The sequence below is a fragment of the Sorghum bicolor genome, chromosome 1 (assembly GCF_000003195.3).
Source record: "Sorghum bicolor cultivar BTx623 chromosome 1, Sorghum_bicolor_NCBIv3, whole genome shotgun sequence".
NCBI classification, from domain to species: domain Eukaryota; kingdom Viridiplantae; phylum Streptophyta; class Magnoliopsida; order Poales; family Poaceae; genus Sorghum; species Sorghum bicolor.
The window spans coordinates 1,867,377-1,893,708 of record NC_012870.2 but is presented as its reverse complement, the minus strand read 5'-3'; the positions used below and the strand labels follow the sequence as shown (position 1 = coordinate 1,893,708).

Genomic DNA, 26,332 nt, shown 5'->3' with positions numbered 1-26,332 from the left:
TAGCACTCGCGACGGGCAGTGGCCGACGGCTAGGGCGAGGGTATAAGAGTCGTCAAACCCTAGATCTAGTTTATTTTTTATTTAGGCAACCTAAATAATTTCTTCCCTATTTTAATGTTCATTTATTCTTGTTTCTTTTGGTATCCCTCTATGATACATTAGCACAATGTTATACCTCAATTATGGACAACTAGACTTAAAAGATCCATCTCGCAAATTACATGTAAACTGTATAATTAGTTACCTTTTATCTATATTTAGACCTTGTTTAGTTTACCTGAAACCAAAAACTTTTTAAGATTATTCATCACATCGAATCTTACGGTATTGCTAATTTTATAAATAAATAATAACTAATTATATAGTTTATATGTAATTTGTAAAACAATTTTTTTGAGCTTAGTTAGTTCATATTTAAACAATAATTATTAAATATAAACAAAATGCTACAGTATTAATTTTTTTAAAAAAATTTATTATCTAAACACAGCCTTAATGTTTCATGCACGTGCCTTTGGGTGGAACTATAAACGAGACAAAAGTCGCAAAAAGGTGCCGAGTGCCGACGCGAAGAAAACCCCGAGTCGGAGGAGGTTTTCCTCACGCTACCGTCGTACGGAATAGAAGTGAGCCACGGGAGGCGAGAGCGCGGAGAAGTGAACAACCAGCGCGACGCGACGCCCGCGCCCAGCCCACCCACGCTCTCGCTCTGCTTGCCTGCGTGTTCTCCTCGGCTCCTCCTCTCCTCGTCCTCGCCCGCTCGCGCAGTCGCTTCGCCGCCTTCCCCAGATCCAAACCCCGCGTATTAAAAAAGCGCTCAACAAAGCGACCAAAACCCTAACCCTAATCACCAGCAGTTCCACAATCCCTGGTCCTGCGCAAAACCCTAGCCCAGCCCCACCTACCCGTCCCTCTCGCCGCCGCCGCCGCCATGGCAGGCTCATCCGGCGGGGCAGCCTCCTCCTCGTCCTCCCGTGGCGTGCCGGAGAACAGGTTCTACAACCCTCCCCACGTACGGCGCCAGCAGCAGCAGGAGCAACAGCGGTTGCGGTCCGCGTCGCCGTCGCCGTCGCTGTCCCCGTCGCCGTCGCCGCGGTCCGCGAGGCAGAAGGCCCCGCCGCCGCCGCCGGGGGCAGGTGCCGTGGCCGCGTCGGTGGATGTGGACAGCCGGTCGGACGACTCCTCGTCGACCACCTCGTCAAAGCCGTCGGTGGCGTCCACGGCGACCACGGCGGCGGCGCCTGAGGTGAATGTGGCCGCAGCGGCGGTGGCGGAGGCTGGGAATTTGGAGAGGTTTCTCACCTCCACGACGCCCTCCGTGACCGCGCAGTACTTGCCCAAGGTATTCTCGGGATTTCTCTTTGCTGCTTCAGTGGACTGCTGTGTTGTGGTCTGACTTCTTAGATGTATCTGCTCTGGTTGATAGGAAGGCGATCCGATGGATAGAATTGTAGTCTCTGTCCCATTTTTGTACTGCATTTGCATAGTCAAGCAGATGAGTCTGTAGAAACACTGCAGTTAAGACTAGAGAATGAATCGTGACTTGGAATTTAGTTTGAAGCAATTCTTTAGCTCTGGTTGATAGTCATGTATTCAAAGCCACGATCACTCTTTGTGATATCAAAAGAAGATAACCAAATTGCCGATAAAAACTTGAAATGGGCTGATTTGCAAAAAAAAGTTCACCACTGCTGGTTTGTATGGAACTTGAGGTCTATGCTTATAATTCACATGTTTTTTGTGACCATAATGATGGGGTGGTATAGGCATGCCTTCCAGTTTCTGAATTGCTGCACTTGCTCGCTTGTTACAACTTCACTGCAGTTCCGTGTAATGTGTGTATGTGTATGCATATCCATTGCTATATATGAATTTTGCAGTTGTGTGAAGTCAACTCTGATAAGTAAATACACTGCAATTTGGACGATGCTGTTTATTTCTATATCATGTATAATGTTTGTACTATATTCTTGATCCATGGCAATCTTCAGTTCTCTGGTTGAAATACCACTCATTTAAGGAATTGTCTCGCTTTTCTGCCGCTGACTAGCTCCAATTTTATTTCCCACTGCAGACAACCCTAAGGATGCGGCGAGGTGGTGATGCTATGGATTCACGGCCTTATTTCCTCCTGGGAGATCTTTGGGAATCTTTCAGGGAATGGAGTGCTTATGGGGCTGGTGTTCCACTGGTGTTAAATGGCATTGACTCTGTGATTCAGTATTATGTGCCATATCTTTCTGCTATTCAACTATTTGTGGATCCATCTAGACCAGCTTCAAGCAACAGGTACATCCTGTTCTGTGTCACAAAGAGTCATGATGTCTAGAAACTTTCCATTGACTTAAACCTTAAGACTTAAGAGGGTCAACCTGTGTACCAAAATCAATTGTTTGTCCTTGTTATGCTTCAGTTAGTTTGACCTTTGGTATTTTCATATATCAACAAAAAAACTAAGTTGAATTACTGATGGAATGTGCTCCATGCTTTTCGATTTTTCTACACCTATATGCCAATCTGTATAAAAGAAGTATGCTTGAATGCTATTGAGCTAGAGCTTCAGGCAGATTAAGCATTCCCAACTTTTCTTTTTAGTTATATTTGCCTACGCCCTTTTGAGGCAAATTATGTCCGTTGCTGATATTTACTAACATGATTTTATCAAGAAATTCTATATGTGGCAACATCTTGCAGATTTGTTCTATGTTAATTTGCAAGAACACTGAGATGAGAGCTGATATCTTTTGTATCACCTGATGTTCACTAGGCATTGCTACATGTGTGACTTTAATTTGGTGGACATATATGGAAAGAAATTAAATGAAGTAAACAAATGAGAGAAGTTATGAGTAGATAGATACAACCGCACGATGTTCAGTATGGTTTCTTTTATCACATTGGTGATGTCTTTGATAGTGTATAACTTTTTCTAGTTAATTTTCTCGCTTACTTAAGGCGTCCTGGGGATGAAAGTGATGGGGAATCTATGGATACTAGCAGTGAGAGCAGCATTGAGAATGATGTTGAGCGGCTAAGAGTCTCATCATCACTGGAAGGTACACATCGACTGGAAAATGGTGGCGTACGAAGTGATGATGGTGAAGGCAATGCATCTTCAAGTTTTCCTATATTTGAGTATATGGAGAGGGATCCTCCATATGGTAGAGAGCCTCTGACAGACAAGGCAAGCCCCCCCCTCCTTTTTTTATGAACTAAAATGGTTACTAAAGATAGTGTATTGAATCTGACTATGCGTCGGTTTCAGGTATCAACTCTTGCACATAGATTTCCAGCACTGAAGACATTCAAAAGCTGTGATCTGCTGCCATCGAGCTGGATGTCTGTTGCATGGTATTGTTTCAGTTACTATTTTTTTGTTCACTCAATGTTTACTTCCATTTTCCTCAATGATGTATGATATGATTTGTTTGATTGAGCTGTTGTCTTCTAACTCCCACTTAAAATGTGTTTAATAATTTGTTTAGATCAATGTTTTCTTGTGATTTAACTATGGTCTATGAGCTGTTTGATGTTCCCACAAGATATATGCATTAAGTTGATCTCATGTATTTATAATCTGCCAACATCTAGTTTCATTGCCTTAATGATGTGCTTCTTTTTTCTGTGCATCACGTTTCGATTTGTAGAAACTAGCATGATGCTGTTGCACTGGTCAGAGTTATGACATTTGCCAACTGTGCTGGCCCATGCAGAGGATGCCTACCAGTTGCAATGCCTAACAATGGCTTGCCTACTGTGCTGAATTTCAGCATAAGATACAACCTGTGTAGAAGAGCAACACTGCTAACCTGGTGTTGCTATGATTCTATACGTTACTGGTTTCATCCGCATGCTTCCGATTGCAGGTACCCCATATATAGAATTCCAACAGGGCCAACATTGAAGGATCTTGATGCATGTTTTTTGACATTCCATTGCCTAGCAACACCTTGCAAGGGTAAATACTAAGTGACTTGTAGTGCCTAGGGATTTTACTTTGCCTTGGACAGATGGCAATGGCACATGTGTGACATTTTGCCCCTGTAGATGCAAATTCAGATTGCACCAATTGTATAGAATTCTTACCCCCATTGTTCTTGCAGATTGTGATCCTCCTACGCCAGCATGCCCTGGCTTTGGAGGAATCAACTGCTGCACAACTGCAACTGGGAAACTATTGTTGCCAACCTTTGGGCTGGCACCTTACAAATTCCGTGCCTCCATTTGGACATCTGACAGAACCCAAGAGCGGGACCGTGTCACCTCACTGATGCAGGAGGCTGACAGCTGGCTCCGCAGAATACATGTAGACCATCCGGATTTCCGGTTCTTCGTCTCCCATTTCAGTACAACGTGGAGATGACTCATGGCTGTAAATGGTTTTTTAGTATGATTACTGCCTCGCCGTCCAAACTGAACCCCCTAATGCACATGTGTCTACGGCGCATCGCATAGAGAACGAGTGCCCTCTTGTAACGGGGGTTGTATGAGTTATAAGCCTGCATGCTAACTTTTTCCCTGTCTCCAATAAGTTGTCTGTTGTAGGTTGGTTTGTGTTGTTGGAAAGTAAAGATGGATGGTGGAAAAAGCAGAATTGGAGACAATGTAGAACTGAATGAAAGAAACAATAGAGGAGAAAAAAAATAAAGATTTCCTATTATGAGTTGAGGAGCATCCGTGTATTCTGATTATCTGATTTGCTGTCTCATTCTAATTCACCATAGGTGGCACAATGTTTTTTTTTCCTCCATATAATAGGATGTTTCCAGATGTATCTTCATATTATATATGTCATATTATGTGGACAAGTCCGTCACTCACCTGTTCTTCATCAATGAATACACCAGAAGTACAGATGTTTCAATAGAGGGTTTCTTCTGGTATATGCTTCTTTTATAATAGCGGGTTTGTTAAGGTATGTATGCTGCGAAAACAACAGAGAGATGGATGGTTTCTCCAGCCCGCGACTGGTTCCACTTGCAGGCCAGCTGCGAACGTATCGCAGCTGCGGGACGGACGGGGGACGGGACGGGGCGTCCACTGCTCCTCCACTCCTCGCTAAAACAATTCGCGCGAGAGTGACAGACAGAGGCGTCGCTCGGCCTCACCGCAGCGTGCCGCCCTCACCTGCTCGATTTCCTTTTCATTTCTGCAGCCCCAGCGGGCATGCCAAGCACAAACGACGAACGCAGCTTCCACGTCTCTCCGCTACATATACGTGCGGGCGGCGCGGGGCCTCACGCCGCGCCGCCCACCCACGTCCGTCCAGAGCCAACCATGAGGGGCCTGCAGGAGGAGTTCCGGGGCGGCGTGCAGGTGCAGCCGCCGGCGTCGTCGCACGGCGGCGGCGGCGGCGGCAGCGACGGTCGCGCGCTGTCGTGGTGGTCGGGCGACCCCGAGGCGAAGCGCCGGCGGAGGGTGGCCGGGTACAAGTCGTACGCCGTGGAGGCAAGGGTCAAGGCGTCCATCCGCAAGGGCTTCCGATGGATCAAGGACCGCTGCACCGGCCTCGTGCGCCGCTACTGAGTACTGACCCGACGGCGGAGACGTACGTACGCCGGCCGGCCTCCGGCGAGGTTCTGCCGCGTCGTCGTGATGTTAACCTTTTCGTGACCGTCCGTCCGTCGTTTTTCTGTTGTAAATTTAAAGGCTGGTGCTGAGTTTGTGCTTCTTTCTTCTTTTCGCTATACGTCTTCCTCCCTGATTTCCTCGCATGCTGCTGCCTGCATGATAGTTTCTGTGACTCTGTTGTTGTTCTTATTATTGCGGATGCAAGTACAGTACGTAATACACATACACAAAACTATTTTGGCGCCTCCATGTGTGTGGTGTAAGACGTGGTAATTGTGCACGGAGATAATTAGTAACATCGCTCTAGAACTTGGATATATATGCACTTCAAAAGAATTCATCGCTTCATCAGTGAACTTCAGTTTTCACATCTCCCCTAAGCAACCTATTATGCTCCCTCAAATGTGAAAAAGTGGGGCATACACGTGGAACAATTTACCAAAAACTCGTAGAACAACAAAAAGCATGTATACATAATCTTTGTATACAACAGCAAAAAAAATCTTTGTATACATATATAGTTGTGTTGTTTACATGTTTTGTAGATCTTGAACAAAACCTTATAGTACAATGTAAACAACACAATTATATATCATTGGGACTGGTGGAACACAATTGGGCCAAAACTTGATTCAATCTGACAGGTGTGGACCTAGCAGAAAATTTGACTAGAGGCACACTCACTGGTGATGATCATCAGATTAACCTTAAGTTTCTTGCTAAGTGGAGGCACCAATGGTGAGAAATAGTCTAGATCACTGGTAACAGTTTTTGAGTTGGAGGCACCAATGGTGAAAAATAGTCTAGATCACTGGTAACAATTTTTGAGTGGCGGCATGTGCCCTCACTCAGGCACTACCTAGGTACGCTCGTGGAACTGACTGTGAAAATGAAGAAAAAACTGAAAAAAGAAGAAGAGAAAATAACAAGAAGAAATTGAGCCAACTCATTGGGCTATTCGTCAACACAAGAAAGCGGGAAAACCAGCTGTTGGGCCGTGGGCCGTCGTCCTGTTGCTGCGGAAGGTTTCCGACTGATCGGACGCGAAAGATCGCAACGTTCAGGCAGGCCTCTCAAGGCAACCTCGTCGGTGTTCGATCCGCCGTCGCCGCCGCGCTACGCCAGTTGCCCAGGTCTTCTTCGGTGCCTTCTCCGGCGACAAGCAACCGCCAGGTATGCGCGCCCCTTTTCATCGTCCTTCCCGCTGCGACGAACCCCAACTTAGGCTATTTGACTATTTGTTTCCGGATCTGATCTGATCTAATTACAGCTGTGTACATGTATTATGCCTATTAAGTACTAACTTCGACTTTTTTGAAAAATGAAACTTATCGGGTGTGCATTTAGTTGCGGTTCATTTTCAGTTTTCAGTCTATTTACTCAATACTCATAAATCACTAAAGGTTTAGGAATGTGGTTTATATCAGAGAGAAACAAATTCGGTGGTAGCACAATGAGAAAATTTAGCGAACACATATTGGTTATTAGGAGTGCACATGCCTAAAGCATCAAAGGAAGCAGTATTTGATGGTGGTGAGGCTAAGAAAGGAGGAAGTTAGAGAAGCAGAGATGTAGGGTTAGAATTTTTTTCTCGGTGTGACTGGGACTGGAAAAAAATGCAGGATTCTAGTTCTGGTTCTGTTGCCGATTAATCTTGAAGTGTGTGTATTGTCCCCAAAAGGCTGCAAAGTGGCCTACTGGCTATTGGTCACAACAAAACTTTGTGATTTCTGCAAATCTGGTTAATCTCTAGATTTTTATTGCTTTAATTTTTTAAAGGAATTTATTGCTTTAATTGCATCTCTAGTTACAATGCGTTCCTCGGTATATTTTTGTAATGTGCGAGTAATAGTTCACTGTTGCATTCAATCATGTTTAAATTGTTATTCGTATAGACCATTCTGGATTACACAATCTCAAAAGCAATTCTCTTGTAGTTTGATGTTGGTCCAGATTATCTTTTTTGGCCAACAGAAGTCTGACTGTTACAGAACCACAGATAATGCTATTTCAGCAGCACTTCTATCACAATATGGTTGTGTTACTGTAGATAGTAGGTTACACTATTTCAAATGAGATACAGTGAGTGGAGCGTACTTTAGGCCTTGTTTGGATCTCAAGTTTTATGAAAAATAGATTTCTTAAAACCAGTTTGAGTTTGTTATTTAGAAAACCTGGTCTGTTTCCTACAGCTAACTTGGAGATAAGCAAATCTGGTTTCTAGTAAACTCAAGTTTACATGTTTTACTAAAATCTACTCTTAGTCATTTTTAACAAAACAAGTTTACCCTATGCATGTGTCTGCGGCCGGAAATCTTTCATTCACATAACTAACTCAGCTTTGATGATGAGGACAGTTTGCATCGTGGCTAACAATGTGCCATTCACCTTACACAAAACACATTGAACACTTGCTATCCAAGCACAGAAATGTATAAACCAAGAATGATGGAACAACTACTTAAACCTTTGTTTTTTGTTTAGATGATCCTAATAAAAACTTTTTTGAAAAACTGATTTCTAATCTTGAGATCCAGACAACCACTTATCGTGCATGTATCCTTCAATTACTTGTTGTCTAACTCCAATTTTATTCAGTTACCATGGCAGCGATGAATAGTGATTTGGGAGGCTTAGGTGGCAGGCCTGCAAACCCACAAGCAAATCCTTTTGGAACTGCCTTGCATGGTGCTGGATCAGGATTGATCCGTACTGGACTAGAAGCATACGGGGGGAGGATTATAGATTCAAGTTCTGAATTTATGCAGAGCAATGTAAATTTGTACACAAGTTTCTTGTTTAGAGATCAGTGTAACTATCTTGAAACTGTACGGCTTAACCTCACTCTGTTTTTGCCAGATAACACAATATTTATCCAACCCTCAGTACTACTTTCAAGTCAACAGCCAGTATGTGAGGAACAAACTGAAGGTCATCTTGTTCCCTTTCTTGCACAGGGTAAGTGGTAAGAGCTGTCAACCTTCTATCTGCCTCTGCAAAATTTTTCATATTGTGATTTTGTGAAGTCTCATATGACGTGTCTTGCCTTTATTGCCTTCATTAAGGGTCACTGGACAAGAATAACTGAACCGGTAGGAGGAAGGCTATCCTACAAACCTCCAGTCCAGGATATCAATGCACCAGACTTGTACATCCCCTTGATGGCATTTGGCACCTACATTATAGTTGCTGGGTATGCTTTGGGTGTTCTTGGAAGGTAAATAAGCTGTGAACAACCTATAGTGTTCCATCTAGAATTAGAGAGGAACATTGCACACAAGAAAGACAAATAAATATATAACCTCGCTGCATCTTACATGACTGGTGATCCGCCCTTGAATTGCTTGGTGATGCAGGTTTACCCCTGAGGCGCTGACCCTACAGTTCTCTAAAGGGATACTTGGCTGGTTTCTGCAAGTCATGCTCATCAAAGGTCTGCTGTACTCCCTGGGCAGCAGTGAGGCTCCATTGCTGGACGTAGTGGCATACGCTGGATATGGTTTCGCCGGCACTTCCCTTGCGATGCTAGCCCGCATCTTCTGGAGCTACCTGTACTACTTCATCATGCCATGGTTCTGCATCTGCACGGGAGTCTTCCTTGTGAAGACCATGAAGAGGGTTCTTCTGGGCGGGCCAAGGAGCTACGAGAGGCACCCCAGCCGGAACCACTACTTCCTGCTCTTCTTGGCGGCTGTGCAGTTCCCTATGCTGTTCTGGCTCAGCAACATCAGCGGCTGATCTTTAATCCTATGGACTATGGTATGACCGTACGTCATTTCAAAGAGGCTGTTAGCAGAATAGACCTTGTGGTACTTCTTGCTTGCTGATAATCGAGGAGTGGGCAAGCAAATGAAAGGACGTGTGAGTACCTCTTTTTGTTTCGTTGGAGGCGAAAGTAACCATGATCATTTGGGATAGGATGAAGATGACCGTGTATTCTATTTGGATCCTTCTTACCATCTTATGCCTTGTGTACGCTCTAATCTGACTTGTTTTTTTTTATCTGATCATAATACTACTTGATTTTTCAGTTTTGGTTGGATGTAAAAAAATGAGACCGGCTTAGGGGGACTAGATGTTTTTTTTTTCAATTATATAAGGAATTAAGGAAATAAGCACCCAGTGGTTAACCACAGCCCAACCAATTGAGGTAACCTCGCTTCATATTTTTGTTTCGGTATATATGTTAACACCAGGTATGTTTTGTGATGAGTTGTGTGAGCTGCGTGATTTTTTTGGATGATCTCTAATTATTTTGCTTTCCAGAGTTCGAACTTGGAAGGAGGCAGGCAGGGAGTTCAAACTTCGTGGATGGTCTCTAAATTGTGAATCGATAGAAGTGGGTTCACATACTTGAAGAGCATATATACCTAGATTTTTTTTCCCTTTACTGTAACTCCAAAGAATTTTTTTTTTATTTCCCGTGATGAATATCCACAATCCTCGAGAACACATGCATGATCATATGATCTGCTCGAGACCCTTCTATTACTTTTGTTTAGGCCTTCTTCTTTTTTTACCATGAAGACAGGATCATAGGTTTTGTTCAGAATTTCTTTTGCACGCGTCAATAGCATATACTCCTTCACAATATGATCTGTTTCAAGTATTGAAAAGCAAAGCCTTGTTTAGTTCCGAAAAAATTTCGGATTTCGCTACTGTAGCATTTTCGTTTTTATTTTACAAATATTGTCTAATCATAAACTAACTAGGATCAAAAGATTCGTCTCGCGATTTACAGACAAACTGTATAATTAGTTTTTGTTTTCGTTTATATTTAATGTTTCATGCATGTGTCATAAGATTATGGAGAATCTTGAAAACATTTTGGATTTCGGGTGAACTAGACGAGGCCAAAGCTGCGTCAGTCTGCATCGGGTGGCTGCAGCCTGAAGCGGACCGACAGGTGAACAGAGTGGGGCGAGTGGCAGTCATGCAGTGATGCAGAGCCTAGCCGGAAGGGATCAGTGTTCCGCACTCCCTACAGTATATATCTGGGCTCATTTTTAAATTTTTTGTCACATCAAATCTTATATTATATATATGGAACACTAAATATATATGAAAACAAAAATTAATTACACAGTTTATCTATAATCTATGAAACGAATGTTTTGAGTCTAGTTACAAACGAAACTACTACAGTGTCAAAATCTAAAAACTTTTTACAACTAAACAGTGCCCTAAAATGCAATTCTAAATTAGAAGAAATGAAATTCTCGGGTCGGTCACAAGGCTGAAACGGACACTTGCAACCATCCATTCAACGCACCAAAGTGCTTGCGATTCCAAGCACAATTGGGCAACAACTCTTGAAGCGACAGCAACAGCTTGTGCACATGAATTGCACTCCTTGCTCTGGCACTGGCACTGGCACTGGCAGGCAACACACACCACAAGTCCGGCACGCGGTGGCGGCGGCGCCATTACCATCCCATTCCCACCCCGAGATGGAAATGTGGATTGTGGAGGCGGTCAGGGCACCTGCCGCTGATCTGGTGGATGCTCCCCCTGTGCTGCTGCTGCTGCTGCGTCGTCGTGCGTACTGCGTACCATACCAAACTTGTATGCTCGTGTCGTCGAGGTGGTGCGTCGAGGTAGTACACTAGTACGTGCGTGCGAAACTGCATTCAGTACGTACCTGCTGGCAGCAGTCGGCTACTCAACTGCTTCACTGAACCGTGCTGCACTGCGCGTTGCACACCTTCACTTCAGCCACACACACCAACACCACACTGGAACAAGAAAAGGCGCCAAGGGTGAAGCAATCCTAGCTCACTCTTCAATTAGTCATACAGTTTTAAATTAAATATAATCAAATCTATACAGAAAAAGGATCGGCATTAATTTATAATCGTCATTAGATTAGTCATCAAATATATTTCCATACTATATCTATTGGGAGTCATAGATGTGAATATTATTTTCTATAAACCTAGTAAAAAAATTAAAATGATTCCGATATAAACCTAGAATTGCATCTTTTTGGTATGGAGTTATTAGTACTGCATATTAAGATAGTGCAGGGTCAAAAGCTAATCGGGGATAGATGTCCCTGATTTGAAACTTTAACAACAGCAGTTAAAATCACATCGTCATCGCATTGCGTGCTCTGTGATCTCCCGGTGTTTCCCCCCACATCACATTGCAGTACTACTGTATATATGTATATATTGCACTTTGCGCGTCTCTCTATATATATCTGCTGCGCCGCGCATGCATGCACGGGCGGTGTCATCTTTTTCCAGAGTGCCGCGCACGCATTGCCCCCACTCTCCCTCCCTGCATGCCTCATGAAAAGGCAGTAAATTTTAATTTTGCAGGATCTCCAACGTACGTAGAAAGCAAACAAAGGTTCTGCCTTGCCTTTGTTCCATGGAAAAGTAAAGTAGGTTTGGGGAAGGGTGAAAACTTGAAAAAAAAAAAACAGCTCTCACCGTCACCGTCCCTTGTGGCCTTCTCTCTGCTGCACCACCAGCTCCCGCACTACTACATACTCCGATCGAACGTGCGTGTGCGTGCATGGCATCACCTCGAGAGCAAGCATAAACCACCTTTGCTTTGCTTTGCTTACCACGGGCAAAAGGAACGAGCCATGCATTGCAGTTGCAGCAGCATCTATCTCTAGCAGCTGGACGGTGGACTACACATCTTCTGCCATGGCGACAGTGTACCAACAAACACCTCTACATGTGCCGGTCTAGCTCTAGCTAGCTTCTTCCTTATCTTGTACAGTAGACTGCTAGACGGCAGCAGCGACAAGAGCAAGGAACGAATCAGGTAGCCTTTTCGTTCGGTCCCAGATGGATGGATCCTCCACCGCACTCCACACTCCTCGTGTCGTGCTGCCTGCCTGAGAAAACCCAACCGCACCAGCAGAATATATATATTCGATTCCATCCGGCAGTGGACTGGAATGGAACCCAGGCGATCGTTCGACGCCTCCGATAGATGAGCCTCACGGTGGATGACGCTATTGCATTGTATTGTACTGTACTGTATTGTATTGTACCTGTTGGGTCGGATGGGTACTTGAGCACTGAATGATCGATCAGCAGCAGATGAATTCGACCCCGGCCCGTGGTCAATAATGCAATACAGCATGTACATGCTCAGCATTGCTTATCTGAACCATCCAAATGTGCCCAACATGTACACCCTAAAAAACTGCCTTCGCCCGTGGTTGTTGAGACATCGGTGGCGCGCTGATTGAGTATTCCTACTTTTCCTTTTGTACCTGTATTTGGATGGAAGGAAGAAAACGATGGTGGAGTATTACTGGTTATTACTAAACGAGACGAGAAATCCGATTCAGTGTCATTGACTGTCTGTGTCGATCAATTCTTAGCAGATAGAGAAGGCAGAGACCAGCTGGTGCGCCGTGCGGTTTCAGTAATTAATATAATCGTACGTGTGTGTGTGTGCCCTGGGCGCGAGGAAACCTGGTGACACTGATCGCCCGTCGTCTGTTCTAGCTAAGTGTGCGTGATTAGCAGCTGGGTCACCTCGTCGTGTAATTGGGATCAGGACGCTGTGTATTTGGGTGTACAGGCACAGGCCACCACAAGGGATCGGAGGCAGGCAGGGCGAAGGCATGCTCCCCTCGTTGTTTTTCTGCAGATGTGTTCATGTTCAATACTGTCCCCGGCTGACCCGTAGCTAGCAGATGCAGGTTGCAGCAGATGCGTGGCTTGTGGAGAAGAGAAGCGGAGACGGGAGTGCTGCTGCGATGTAGCGGCACCAGCTACGACGGGCTACGGTAGGTGAGATGTCCAGTCAGGTTCAAGTACGTCTGTCTTGCATTGGCGTCCATCCATCCGGTCCACCCGGTGCGCTGCTGCTAGCTAGCTAGTAGTGGTATCGCGACGTGGACGCACGTACCACTCCACGCTCCTCGATCTCTATGATATCATAGATTACAATTACAATTACAATTACAAAGCGACATGGCATCTCTGACCGTCGTGCTGCAGAGTCCATGGCATCATCGCATGCAGCCGGCCGCGAGCGCGGGTTAATTTTGGCGTCATTAGGAGGGCGAGTGCGTCGTGAGTGATGATATGATGCTTCTTCCGTTCGCCGTGATGGCGCACCGCCACCAACCATGCACGGCACCAGTCCGGCCTTGCCCTTGCTGTGTGTGCGCTCTGCGTCGTCGTCCAATTCGGCAATTCCAAGCACCAATTCGTCGTCGTTCTTCACCACCCCCCCCCCCTCTGCCCTGGCCCCTCACCCTCGCCGGCACCGGCACGGCGGCGCCATGTCCTAGGCAGCTAGCTAGCTCCTGCATGTGGGGTACTCATCAATTGCATAAACAACCGTCCACGCAGAGCGAGGCTTGGTAGCACTTCTAACATCATATCTATCGTTAATACTTATCACCAACCCAAATATGACAATCAGTGAGGGTTCTATGTGTCATTAGTCTTACCACATAATACTAATACTATGTTTTAAAATTACTTGGACGCAACTCCTTATATTTCACGACTAAGGGAGTAGTAAATTACGTTGGAGTTCGCTTCTTCAGAATTTGGCTAGTGGCACTTAGCAAGTAAATATTGCCAAACTCAAAACTACTATTCATAAATTGCCAAAAACAATGCGCTTTCTTTGCTAGAGAAATGCTCCTCTACTAAACAAGTTCTGAATGAAATCCCGAAAACTAAAAAAAAGAGCCAACCATACTTGTTGCAAATGCTACAATAACCTCACATGACAAATTAATAAAATCCACCCATCTCATTGCACGCCTTCCACATGGTAAAGCTACACTTCCGGCGGATGACATTGCCAATTTGCCATGCATGGTTAACAGGAGCCAAATGCTTGGCTGGCTCTGGCCGCTGGTAACCACTTCATCCGACATCGTGGACGGCACAGCTAACTAACGCGGTACGCCACTGCACTGTGCACCAGTTAATACCTGGAGGCTGGAGAAGAAAATGCAGTAGACCGAGCCAGCCATTAATCTATCTCCTTTTTGTTATTTTTAAAAGAAATTCTCTCTCAATTTCCTTCCTGCAAACCCAGTGGGCTTCACACATGAGCACACATAAAAAAAACATTCTTTTGCCCCGGGCTAGTACTAACAGCTAACCGCCCTAGAAAACTCCAAAAAACCTGGCGCCAAATCATCCAGCCCCAAACGCCCAATCTCGTTACATTACATCACGAAAACGACCAAAATTGATGCTTTTTTATAAGAGCAAAAACGTACAGCAGCACAAGAGTACGAGTGAGAGAGAAAGCCAGAAAGGCGTCCTCTCTCCTCTCCTTTTTTTCTCCCCTCCCTCCCTCCCTTCCAATCCGGCAACCCCGTCTTCCCCCCCCCCCCCTCTCTCTCTCTCTCTCTCATCCCACCTCACGCAGGCGGCATTAATGGATTCCGCAGCCGCGGCCACCTCCCTCCACCCCCGCATCCTCCCGGCAGCGGCGAGAACCCTAACGTGACACGCGCTTCGCCCCCGCACGGATCCTCCTCCCTCCACGCCGCCGGTTGCTCGTTGGGGGAGAGAAAAAAAAAAGGTCGCTGCTTGGGGAGCTTCCACGGCGAGGGTGGCGCGGCGGCCCAATGCGGCTCGATCCGGATTGCTCCGCGCCGCGATTTGCCTCGGGTTGGGCGCTGGCTCCGTGAATCCCGCGCCGTTGACCCCGCGCTGCTGGTGCTGGTGCTGCTGCCGCCGTCGTCTCCGCCTCGGAAAGGTTGGATCTTTATGGCGTTCTGTGCCTTTTGTGTGGGCGAGCTGTGGATTCTTGGAGTGGGTTGTGCTTGGGGCTACCTGCATTCTGGTTAAATTCGTAGAAGGTCGCTGGTAGGATAGGACGCGGGAGTCAGCTCTTGGTCGGAATCTTTTTGGTTTTCTGCGGGTTTTCCTGTGTCAAATTCGGGATGGAGATTTGGTTCTGGGAGCAGAGTCTAGGTGTTGGTGCTCTATTGATTAGCTAGTTTTACCTGCATTTGGGCGAAAGCAGAGTATTCTGTTGATTCTTCGTGTTTACACGAGGTGTTCTATTTGCAGGTTTGTTTAGGTGGTGAGGAGAAATGGATGTGGAGAAACCTGCTTCCAAGGGGCATGGTTTCTTTGCCCTCTTCGATTGGGGAAAGAAGTCTAAGAAGCGCCAGTTCGTCGGGAGCACCAGCAGTTCTCCAAATCTGAGTAAGAAAATTTGCAATAGGAGTCAAGTGGTTGTTGCGCACATGGTAAATTTTTACAAGGGGGTCTGGCTAAATTTATATCCTGATTTTTCTTTGCAGAGAATGCTGGAGATGGGAAGGATATTGATGATAGTACACCAAGCACACGGTCAAATTCGGTGCGTTCTTTTGCCCCTATTTATTTCCCTGTGCCGTCCAGTGTGTTGCTTATCTCAGGGTCCTGAATATACTATGGTTTTGTGTATTCCACAGATCCTTGAAGACGCCCCAAGCTTGAAGGAAAGCAGTGAACATAGCTGCTCATCTTCAGTAATTGATGAAGAAGCTCAGTCAAGGAGGAGTCCGACGGTTGTTGCTAGGCTTATGGGATTGGATTCTATGCCTGCGGCAAGCTCACCCGAATCCAATCCCTTGCCATTAACTGTGCAACCACCTTTGCAAACCAACAGCCATGAGGATTTGATTGGCAGAAGCTATGTTGGTAGTCCCCTTAAGATGCCGGGTAGTCCTATTGATCGGTATAAAATGGAAGCACTGCCTCCAAGACTTGCCAAGAGGACACTATCTGTTGCACAGTATCAGTTGTTGTCTCCCATGAAAAACCCTAACCATATATCCAGCAGGAATGCAGCTGATATAATGGAAGCAGCATCGAGGATCATCAGGCCTGGAGTAGAAAATATAAGTTCTTACAGAGTTCATGATGTTGGGAGTGCAAATGCTGCACGTGCTTACAATCCTGGAGAGATCATAGGAATCCAACAAAGGTCACAGAAGCTTAATGAAGCAATGAGGAAACGTGATGGCCCTGCATCTTTTAGGCCGCAAAGTGGAAAACCTTCAGATGGAAGATTGAGAGGTTCAGAGGGTGCCTCGTCTTCCAGGATCTCACAGTCAAATGGATGTGCTCCAGTTGGTCCAAAAGTCAAAGCTGGTAATAGATTAGACACTGCTCGGGCTATGCATGCCCAAGAAAAAGGGGGCATGAGAAAAGGTGGTAGAAAGCTTGAAACTTGCAAGAACCCTGAAAATAGCATGGCTGAAAGAACTGGGTTGAACCGACAAAAGGATAGTAACCAAATGGGCACAACAAGTTCGTCCAGTGTGCCTGTGACAAACAACAGAAAACAGAATGCTACGGTCACCAAACATAAGGTGAATTCAAACCCAGCAACCCCTAGTAGACAACGGAGCAATATTCACCAAATAAATGCCCATCCCAGAAAGGTGAGGGCGGCCAGCACATTTGCTGGAAACAGTAGTCAAAGTAGCAGAAAGGTGGACTTGCGGCCAAATGCTCATGCAAATGTAAGAAATAGTTCTATACCAAAAGCAATACCGAAGCCAAGAAGATTACAAGACAGGAGAGTGTGCTCTGATACAAGCCAGTCAAGTGATAGTATTAGTTCTGACAGAAGCCAGAGGCGGATTCGGCACAATATTGTGATTGATGAGCAATCATCTTTTTCAACAAACAAAAAGAAAGTCAGCACTGAGATTGTTTCATTCACATTTACCTCACCAGTTGATAAGTCACTACATGGCACCCACTTCCCCAATCATTCAGTGGAAAAACAATTTATAGGGAATCTGAGCGCTATGTCAACTTCAAGCAATACATCAAACACTAAACTTGATGTAATTGATGGTGATTTTTTGGGACTCCTGTTGGAGCAGAAATTGAGAGAGCTGTCATCTGGTGTGAGATCGCCCTACACTAAGCAAGCCAAAGGTGTTCACCACACTTCAACTGCTTTGGAAGATATGGCATCAGCATGTGAAACATCTAGCATTGCTTCTACTGATTATGATAGGGAATCATTACAGTCTTTCAGTGATGTAAAAGCTACTCTCCCCCAGACAGATCTTGCTACTAGAAGTGTCCAGGTATGGCATGACAGAGACTCGGTCACACCTCTTTCAGTCAGATCCTTCTGTCAGCGCCATCTCTTGCATATTAAGTTGCTAGTTCTGAGCATATGATGTTTTTTAGTTGTTACTATATCAGATCAGAATAAACTTGAAATGAAATTACTTTATGTTAGTTTAGGCCTGGGAATTTCTCTCCATATAAGCTACACATTCTATAATACATGTGTTTAGTTATCTGGTATTGGAAGTTTGGGAAGACTTCTTTTTTGTGGACAAAGTTTGAAAGTTTTTGACTGTACAGTAGGCAGTTGCTTATAGTACATTAAAATATACATATATTTTATTCCTGCACTAAAGAGAGGCACATCCCCGTATTGCTTATCAGAAAGAAGAGCTACGGAGTGATAGTTTGTTCCTGACTTGTGTGCCAGATAATGGCAAATGACTTGCTAATAATCGTAAACAGTTCACATGGTACATCCTCCATTTTCCACTAAAATTAGGTGCATACTCCTTATATTCTGTTTTCAGTATAATCAGGTGCATGTCTTCCTTTTCTTAGAATTAGATCCCTTTTTCCATCTATTCTATCTGAAACTTTAGTGCCATAGAAGTGAAGTTAGAAGTGGTGACTTAATGCCATAGATCAATATATCTGAAGGGAACTCAAACTTTATCATACTGGATTAGGAGTTGAAACAGTCTTATTTTGTTGCTAAAAAGCTGTAGATTGACACTGACACAAAGAGGACGTTGTCAGTATTATTGTATACATAACAGGTTAAACATTAATCTTTATGCTAACATATCTACCTTTGATCAGTCATCTCAGCCTGTGAAGTATGATCATGATGTCACGGATCGAGCAGAGCTTGAGCATCATGGCCGAAGTCCCCTTTTCACATGGGAGGCTTCAGTTTCAACTGAAACCTGCAGCTCATCAGAGAGCTGGAGGAGTGCAAATGGTAAATACAGTAGCTTGGAATTTGCTGTAACAGTACGTCAGTACCCATGGTCCATGGACCTTTCTAATTTCTTTTTCCTGTTTTACTCTGGCAGGAACAAGATTGTTTAGTTCAACTGAAGGAGTGACAACTTCTGATTCGACACGCTTCAACAAATTCCTAGAAGCGGATGCCTCTTCAGAATATTCTGACACAGCCTCATCAATCACAGTGGCTACAGCAGAAATCCCTCGATCAGAAAGTAGCAGCTCATGTCATATGGATAATAGACAAGAGGTGGAGTTTATAAGAGAAATACTGAATGCTGGCTCTCCTGTCCGGCACATTTTCTCTTATCTGGAGCGGTTTGGCAATTCGGGTATTCTGGATCCACATCTATTGGAGGAATTAAATGGCAATATTAGGTTGTTAGCTGGTGAAGAGGGCAAAGGTTACAGATTGAGGCGGAGGCTGCTCTTTGATTGTGTTAATGAGTTAATAAGTGTGAAATGCGCTTACTACTTCAATGCTGGCTACAGCTTATGGTTTATGGGGATGGCGGTTCTGCAGAACTTGTCAGCGGAAGAAATCTATCGAGAGATGACCAGCCTGAAGGTTGCTGAGGAGTGGATGGTGGATGAGCTTGTGTACAGGGAAATGAGTAGTCCTCTGGGGAGCTGGGTTGATTTCAAGATGGAATCACACCAAGCCGGCGGAGATATAGCGGTGGAGTTGTTAGGTTCCTTGATCGATGAAGTGGTTGCTGATCTTCTGACTGGTGGCTCATCTTCGTAGCAGCTGTTGGATCCCCTCACTAACGATACCAGTTGACAGCCACAAGGTTTTTGTTCCATGTGTTGTCCTATATCTGTATATCAGTAGCTCGCTCGAGAAATTGTGTAGCATTCCTAAGATGAAATGTCACTAACGTACCATTATTCGATGATTGATCGATTTCCTGTCAAGAGTGAAAAGAAAGAACATTCTTGACCTGTTCTATGAGCAATTTTGGCAGGTCTGTTGGGTAGGATTTGGTCAGATGGTCATGATGCAGAAAATAGCAGGACAAGCCTGTGAGTGTAGGTGAGACTGCATGTTTGTTTTAAAGGGTTCAAAGAATGACTATCTTATCCTCTCCATTCTAAATTATAAGATGTTTTAGCTTTTCCAGATACATTATTTTTATTATGTATCTAGACAAAGAACTATGTATCTGGAGAAACCAAAACACTTATAATTTAGAAATTTGGAATGGAAGGAGTATAAAAAAATATTGTGTGTGTGTGTGTTTTTTTTAAAAAAGGACTAATTGTATGTGTTTCGTGAAAAGGAAACCCCTCCTTGGATGGAACCTGAATAATGCATAGGTATAAACTAATAACGTGGGGCTCGTCTGTATACTAAATATCTATAAAATAAATAATAAGGATAACAAAAGTTAAGGAACTTATACCTTTATTAATTCTCTGGAGAATTACACAATATTTGTTCTCCCTAAGATTACACTATATTGCGCCTAATACATCTGATCTCAGTATAAAATATGCCATCCTTGACTGAAAGGATCTTAGGATACTTCTTCAGCTCTCTGATGAGCTGCATATTTGGGTAGAAATAGAAGCTTCCCATTTCAAAAGGGGCACGTTGGCCAAGATGCTTTAGCTCTCGATCCATGACATGCTGATTGCTGATCATCTTAGGCCTTGTTTAATTTTCAAATTTTTTTTGGTTCGGAGCGTTGTAGTACTTTCGTTTGTTTGTGGCAAATATTATCTAATTATAGACTAACTAGGTTCAAAAGATTTATTTCATGATTTATAGGCATACCGTGTAATTAGTTTTTATTTTTGACTATATTTAATGCTTCATGCATGTGCCGCAAGATTCGATGTGACGGAGAATCTTGAAAATTTTTTGGTTTTGGGGTGAACTCCGTCACATCGAATCTTGCGACACATGCATGAAGTATTAAATATAGATTAAAAAGATAACTAATTGCACAGTTTATGTTTAATTTGCGAGACAAATCTTTTGAACCTAGTTAGTCTATATTTGAATAATAATTGCCAAATAAAGCCGAAAGTGCTACGGTAGCGAAATTCAAAAATTTTCGCGAACTAATCAAGGCCTAGTCACATTATCTGATTGTTTGTGTCCTCAGTTAGAATAGAATAGAAGGAAGAATAGATTTACTTCAGAGCAGGAAAATATTAAATACGCACCTAAATTTAGTGACAAATGAAAGGAAAGACTTTCATTAAAACTGGTTTCCGCTGTCCATCTAAACTCCAGCAGAAACTGGAGTACGTGAGAAAAATGAGAAAACACACAAGATTTCGCAAATCTCACGGCCAAGGCCTTGTTTAGTTCCAAAAAAAATTGCAAAATTTTTCAGATTCCCCATCACATCGAATCTTTAGACATATGCATGAAGTATTAAATATAGACAAAAATAAAAACTAATTGCACAGTTTGGTCAAAATTGACGAGACGAATCTTTTGAGCCTAGTTAGTCCATGATTGAATAATATTTGTTAAATACAAACGAAAGAGCTACAGTGTCGATTTTGAAAAATATTTTGGAACTAAACAAGGCGCAATCCTAACCGAAAACGAAGAGAAAAGGGCCCTGAAATCGCACGTGACGCCAATAGAGTAGAGTCCAAACCCCAACCGCGTCTCCACCCGAGCCGAATCGGAATCCAACCCTCCTCAAGCCTCGCCGCTACTTCACCTCCAGCTCCCGCAAAATAAACAAAAAAAAGTTTCAGTTTTTTTTAATCAGAAACCAGCGGAGCCGACGCCCGACGCCTTCGGGTCCAAATTGAGGTCATCCAAATTTTACTAGGGACTCGGCGAGCTCGCCTACCGCGCCGCCATGGCGCTGCTGGTGCGCGCGCGGCTCTCCTCGCTGGACGACGACGACGACGCGTTGTCGCTCTCCTCGGCCTCCTCCTCCCCGCCGCTCTCGCCGGCCTCCACTCCGCCGACGCCGCGCGCGCGCGCAGCGGTGCTCGCCGCCCCGCGGGTCGCGGCGCAGCTCTCGTCCACGGAGGAGGATGTCAGCGAGTACTTCGACGACATCACAACCAGCTCCGGCGACGACGCCGACCTGGCGGAGGAGGTGTCCAACGGCTTCTTCTTCAGCGTCGCCAGGGTGCCGCCGCCGACGACGACCGAGGACCCCAGCCCGGTCCCTGACGGCGAGGCGGCGAGGGGGGTCGCCGCCGCCGCTGCTGCTGTGGCGCCCGAGGGCGGGGACGGCTTGGGCGCCGCGGAGGAGCCGCTGGAGGACAGCCCCGTGAGCGTCTTCGAAGAGCTCGATGCGGGCGCGAGAAACGGATTGGATGGCGGCGTCATTGAGGATGGCGACGGGACGGACGCCGAGGGATCGCTGGGTGGTAGCTTCCAAACTTCCGGGAGCTTCATTGACGCGCAGGACGGCGGGGAGGCTGCTGCTTCAGGCGATTTCGTGACCGTTTCAGATAGTACCGTGCTGAAGGATGATGATAAGCAGGTGGAGCACACTGTCAATGACGCGGCGTCTGAGCCTGTTGCTGGGGTCGATGACCTGGTCATTGTGGATGCTTTGGAGGGGATGCTTGATCGTGAGGTTGCTGAATCGCTTCCAATTTCCAATGCTACAGAAGGAGAGGATGCTGGTGCTGAACTTTGCAGCGATGATTCTGATGCAAAAGGTAGTACAGCCAAACTTGATGCTAGTCCTGAATATGCTACCACAGGAGAGGTCACATCTGATGGCGTGCAAGTTTGTGATAATGTTGATGACCTAGGTTCCACTGAAGTCGGTGGTCATAATAAGGAAGATGAGGAAGCTGACGGTTACCACGATGCTTCTAATGATCTCAAATCCATCCCGATCTCTTCAAGTGATGATGCCGTGGAATTTATTGCAAAAGAATTGGAGGACAACGTGCCTACTTCCAGAGGCGCACGCTTTGGTGTGGAGGATTCGGATGATGCAGAGATCAATGGCGATGATGAATATGAAGAGGAGATGAATGTAAAGGAGGCCGAGCTTTTTGATTATGCAGCTTTAATTGAGCTTCTAAGGGCTGCAAGCAGCTCACCTGAACAAGGCAAGGCCAAGGTTTTCCCAGTTGAATCTTCTGAGCCCAGGCATCTGCCTCCTATGGTAGCCAGCAATGCAGCCAATGCTAGGGCGAATGTGGCTTCTGCTCCTGTGCCAGAAGTAACTGCTGACCCTGAGAAAGAGATGACTGACGAGGAAAAGAAGATATACAGAAAGGTGGACATGGCACGAATCAAGTACATGCGTCTTGTTCATAGATTGGGGTATGATACTAACCATCAGGTACCAGTACAAGTGTTGTATCGGCTTAGTCTTGTTGAAGGATTCAGGCGCGTAAGGATGACAAACCATTCCTCAGAGATCGAGGATGCCTGGAAGAGGGCTTTGCAGCATGAGGCAGAGGGAACTGAAGACCTTGAATTCTCCTGCAATGTTTTGGTCCTTGGGAAGACTGGAGTGGGGAAGAGCGCAACAATAAATTCCATCTTCGGGGAAGATAAATCCAAAACAAATGCGTTTTTACCGACAACATCATCTGTGAAGGAGATTACTGGTGTTGTTGATGGTGTTAAGTTTCGTGTCATTGACACCCCTGGGCTTGGGATTTCGGCCAAGGATGACAAATCAAATAGGAAAGTGCTCAAAGCTGTTAAGAAGTATATGAAGAGATGCCCTCCAGATATTATTCTGTATGTTGATAGGCTTGATACACAGCGAGAGGAGGCAAATAGCCTATCTCTCTTGCGAGGCATTACCAGTGTGCTAGGCCTGTCAATATGGTCCAGAACAATTATTACTCTCACTCACTCAGGAGCAGATCCGCCTGAAGGCCCTAATGGTTCCGCGGTGAACTATGATATGATTGTGACTCATCGAACTCATGCAGTTCAGCAAAGCATCCGGCAGATAACTAATGATCCTCGAATTCAGAATGCAGTGGCTCTTGTGGAGAACCATCATGAGTGTCGGAGGAACGCAGAAGGTGAAAAGGTGCTTCCTGATGGCCTTATCTGGAGGCGGCTCCTCCTCCTCCTATGCTACTCACTGAAGATGATTGCTGAGATTGACAGTCTCTCAACTCGTCGTGCTTCTTCTACAAGTTTTTTAGGTCGCTTTTTCCAAGTGCCTCCAATTCCTTACTTCTTATCATCTTTGTTGCAATCTAGAGAGCACCCTAGGCGTTCCAATGAACATAATGTTGGGAGTGTGGACTCAGATTTTGACCTAGATGAATTGTTGAATGGGGACCAAGAGGATGAAGAAGATGACTATGATCAGCTTCCTCCCTTCAAGCCACTAAGTAAATCCCAGGTTGCAAAACTCTCCAAGGAGCTACAAAAGTTGTATTTTGATGAATATGATTACCGAACTAAGCTTCTTCAGAAGAAGCAGTTGAAGGAACAGCTCGAAAGATTTAAGGAAATGAAGAAGAAAGAGGGCGATGATAATGATGTACCTTCTGATGATGATCATCCCGATGATGGATATGATACAGATAGATATCCTACGCCAGAATGGACCTTGCCATCTTCATTTGATTCTGATGATCCTGTGTACCGCTATCGGTGCCTTGTGTCTACACCAAACCTCCTGGTGCGCGCTGTTAACAATCCTGATGGATGGGATCATGATTATGGATTTGACGGTGTGAGTGTCCAACATAGCCATGATATTGCTAACAAATATCCAGCTTCTCTGTGGGTTCAAATTAACAAGGACAAGAGAGAGTTCACCATCCATTTGGATTCCTCGATGTCAGTTAAGCATGGTGACTATGCCTCAAGCCTGGCTGGCTTTGACATCCAAACAATGATGAACCAGCTTGCTTACACCCTCAGAGGGGAGACCAAATTCAAAAACTTTAAGAAAAACATCACTACTGGTGGTTTATCTATGACTTTTTTGGGAAATACCATGGTGGCTGGAGCAAAACTTGAAGACAAGCTTTTAGTTGGTAACAGGTTAACACTATCAGGCAACACTGGTGCTGTGTCCATGAGAGGTGATGCTGCATATGGAGTGAATATGGAGGCAACTCTTCGTGAAAAAAGCTATCCTCTAGGTCAAGGCCTTGCCACTTTGGGTGCATCCTTAGTGAAATGGCGTAAAGAGTGGACCATGGCTGCAAATTTGGATTCCCAGGTCTCTGTTGGAAGGTCTTCAAACATGGCAGTTCATGTTGATGTAAACAACAAACTAACTGGACGGGTCAGCATCAAGGCCAACACTTCAGAACAGCTGAACATTGCCCTTTTTGGTACCTGTTCAGTGATAATGTATTTGTGGAACAAGATGCACCCTGGTGCAGATCCTAATGCTGAGTAGCACTGGTTAGTGTGACAATTTTGAACCCTAACATTTGTATCTTTTCCTTGTTCCTTCTGTTTTTCTACTTTTTGGTTATAACTACTGTTGAAGCTTGTTAGTCATTCCTCCATTTAGTCTCTTCCCTGTGCCTTCCACACTAACGTTTGGTTATTGCAAATTGAAATTCATGTATACTTTGTCTGTTATAATATGTAGGCTCTGTTATAGTATATAGACTTGTTTACTTGTTGGATATCAGGCATATGGTTGCCCTTGTTCTTTAAATCTGTTTGTATTTACAAAAAAAAATGCATTATACATTGCAAAGATCCAAGAACAAATATTAGATCTCTCATATATGAGCCTGAATTGTTTTCAGTGAAGTAGCTAAGGATCTTTGTTTGCCTAAGTGACTAAGGAACTGTGATGGACTTAATGGATAAAGAACTGTGTTGGGCTAATCGCTTCCAGAGTGCCAGACTAATAAATGATCTACGTTCTGTTTTGGTCACGACTCATGAGTCATGACACATACAACTCTTTTCCGAATCCACTATGTCCTCTTGATTATGTTGTATTTCTGTTAATAGGTTGCAGTCTTATCTGGTATCTTTATCTTTTCTGTTTGAGAACTGTTACAATTAGTGTTGCATGAGTCCTTGTTCTACAGTAAGCAAAGCCATATAAAGAAACTTTACGTCCCTGTCAGTATGCTTATTATTAGTAGCAATCGCTGGTGACATTATTTTGACCTTTGAAAATTTTCAGTAAAGACTGGGTAAAAAATGTCGAACTTGATTAGAATTGCCTTGGCATTTATGCCATGGACATTTTGACTGGGGTTTTTGCTTATCGAACAAACCACTGGAATAGTTTGCTCAGTTCAATAGGTTTATCCATATTTCATTGAATCCGTGTTCAAAAGAGTTCTCAAAGCTTTTACTTCGATCTGTCCTAAGAAATACTTTGAATTTTCTGACATGCTTAATGTTGCTGTATTCAGAACTCCCAAGATCCAAGCAGTCACAGGTTGGCAAGCACATCATTTGTGCACCCAGCTTATGATTCAAGAACGGGAGGTAGCTGAAAACTGCACACTCTGCCAACTTGCTAGGAATGGAAGTTGAACCATCGCTTTCTGTCAAGATTCGAGATAAGTGTAGCTATGGCGTTTCTTTTTTTTTCCCCATCCAGTGCGCAGTTGGTGGCCAACTTCATGACTATGATGAGTGACTCAACTTATTATGTCAAAAATTGTAATTAGTAACACGTTTGATGAATCATAATGCCCCCAAAAAATGGTCTTTTTTGGCCTCCCTTTCATTAAGCAGTTTCATCCCTTCTAATCAGAAGACACAAAAAGTGTGGCCCCCGAAAATTTAGTTTCTGATAGCTTGTCTATAGGCAGGCAATATATTGTCATGA

At 44.6% G+C, this 26,332-nt stretch overlaps 5 protein-coding genes across 16 annotated transcripts; all 5 read left to right on the top strand.

Annotated features, from left to right (window-relative positions):
• Positions 615-4,660, top strand: LOC8080198. Of its 5 annotated transcripts, none has more exons than XR_002447835.1 (6): positions 615-1,342; positions 2,075-2,289; positions 2,956-3,184; positions 3,266-3,351; positions 3,714-3,958; positions 4,104-4,160. XR_002447835.1 is itself a non-coding variant. In XM_021448104.1 (6 exons), the coding sequence occupies exons 1-6, from the start codon at positions 932-934 to the stop codon at positions 4,361-4,363; spliced, it is 1,248 nt and encodes a 415-aa protein (XP_021303779.1). In that variant the 5' UTR covers positions 618-931; the 3' UTR covers positions 4,364-4,660. The 5 variants fall into 5 exon arrangements, 4 of the variants coding, with proteins under 4 accessions (XP_021303787.1, XP_021303779.1, XP_021303774.1 ...); XM_021448104.1 differs by having other exon boundaries at positions 618-1,342; positions 3,001-3,184; positions 3,867-3,958; positions 4,104-4,660; XM_021448099.1 differs by having other exon boundaries at positions 618-1,342; positions 2,998-3,184; positions 3,867-3,958; positions 4,104-4,660.
• LOC110430456 lies at positions 4,832-5,816 on the top strand. Its single transcript, XM_021448144.1, has one exon. It carries the CDS (start codon positions 5,167-5,169, stop codon positions 5,524-5,526), a length of 360 nt encoding a protein of 119 aa, XP_021303819.1. The 5' UTR covers positions 4,832-5,166; the 3' UTR covers positions 5,527-5,816.
• On the top strand, positions 6,540-10,192 carry LOC8080197 (protein YIF1B). 7 transcript variants are annotated; one of them, XR_002447838.1, is made up of 7 exons: positions 6,615-6,744; positions 8,170-8,345; positions 8,431-8,529; positions 8,637-8,788; positions 8,928-9,432; positions 9,603-9,721; positions 9,838-10,192. XR_002447838.1 is itself a non-coding variant. In XM_021448131.1 (6 exons), the coding sequence occupies exons 2-5, from the start codon at positions 8,175-8,177 to the stop codon at positions 9,307-9,309; spliced, it is 804 nt and encodes a 267-aa protein (XP_021303806.1). In that variant the 5' UTR covers positions 6,615-6,744; positions 8,170-8,174; the 3' UTR covers positions 9,310-9,330; positions 9,838-10,192. The 7 variants fall into 7 exon arrangements, 4 of the variants coding, with proteins under 4 accessions (XP_021303812.1, XP_021303806.1, XP_021303801.1 ...); XR_002447837.1 differs by having other exon boundaries at positions 9,603-10,192; XR_002447836.1 differs by having other exon boundaries at positions 8,928-9,721; positions 9,838-10,164.
• On the top strand, positions 14,883-19,671 carry LOC8080196. The gene is made up of 6 exons (XM_002466103.2): positions 14,883-15,276; positions 15,594-15,731; positions 15,830-15,888; positions 15,983-17,617; positions 18,426-18,567; positions 18,662-19,671. Exons 2-6 carry the CDS (start codon positions 15,617-15,619, stop codon positions 19,339-19,341), a joined length of 2,631 nt encoding a protein of 876 aa, XP_002466148.1. The 5' UTR covers positions 14,883-15,276; positions 15,594-15,616; the 3' UTR covers positions 19,342-19,671.
• LOC8079666 (translocase of chloroplast 159, chloroplastic) lies at positions 21,105-26,253 on the top strand. 2 transcript variants are annotated; one of them, XM_002466102.2, is made up of 3 exons: positions 21,105-22,244; positions 22,341-24,930; positions 25,911-26,253. In XM_002466102.2, the coding sequence occupies exons 1-2, from the start codon at positions 21,425-21,427 to the stop codon at positions 24,923-24,925; spliced, it is 3,405 nt and encodes a 1,134-aa protein (XP_002466147.1). In that variant the 5' UTR covers positions 21,105-21,424; the 3' UTR covers positions 24,926-24,930; positions 25,911-26,253. The 2 variants fall into 2 exon arrangements, with proteins under 2 accessions (XP_002466147.1, XP_021302603.1); XM_021446928.1 differs by having other exon boundaries at positions 21,105-24,930.

Bases quoted from the DNA above. Each gene is read 5' to 3' on its own strand.
- LOC8080198 (XM_021448091.1), top strand. From the start codon at position 932: ATGGCAGGCTCATCCGGCGGGGCAGCCTCCTCCTCGTCCTCCCGTGGC. The intron at 1,343-2,074 runs GTATTCTCGGGA...TTCCCACTGCAG, and splicing joins CCGCGCAGTACTTGCCCAAG to ACAACCCTAAGGATGCGGCG. The intron at 3,959-4,103 runs GTAAATACTAAG...TTGTTCTTGCAG, and splicing joins CCTAGCAACACCTTGCAAGG to ATTGTGATCCTCCTACGCCA.
- LOC110430456 (XM_021448144.1), top strand. From the start codon at position 5,167: ATGCCAAGCACAAACGACGAACGCAGCTTCCACGTCTCTCCGCTACAT.
- LOC8080197 (XM_021448131.1), top strand. From the start codon at position 8,175: ATGGCAGCGATGAATAGTGATTTGGGAGGCTTAGGTGGCAGGCCTGCA. The intron at 8,530-8,636 runs GTAAGTGGTAAG...GCCTTCATTAAG, and splicing joins TGTTCCCTTTCTTGCACAGG to GGTCACTGGACAAGAATAAC. The intron at 8,789-8,927 runs GTAAATAAGCTG...TTGGTGATGCAG, and splicing joins GCTTTGGGTGTTCTTGGAAG to GTTTACCCCTGAGGCGCTGA.
- LOC8080196 (XM_002466103.2), top strand. From the start codon at position 15,617: ATGGATGTGGAGAAACCTGCTTCCAAGGGGCATGGTTTCTTTGCCCTC. The intron at 17,618-18,425 runs GTATGGCATGAC...ACCTTTGATCAG, and splicing joins TTGCTACTAGAAGTGTCCAG to TCATCTCAGCCTGTGAAGTA. The intron at 18,568-18,661 runs GTAAATACAGTA...TTACTCTGGCAG, and splicing joins GAGCTGGAGGAGTGCAAATG to GAACAAGATTGTTTAGTTCA.
- LOC8079666 (XM_021446928.1), top strand. From the start codon at position 21,425: ATGGCGCTGCTGGTGCGCGCGCGGCTCTCCTCGCTGGACGACGACGAC.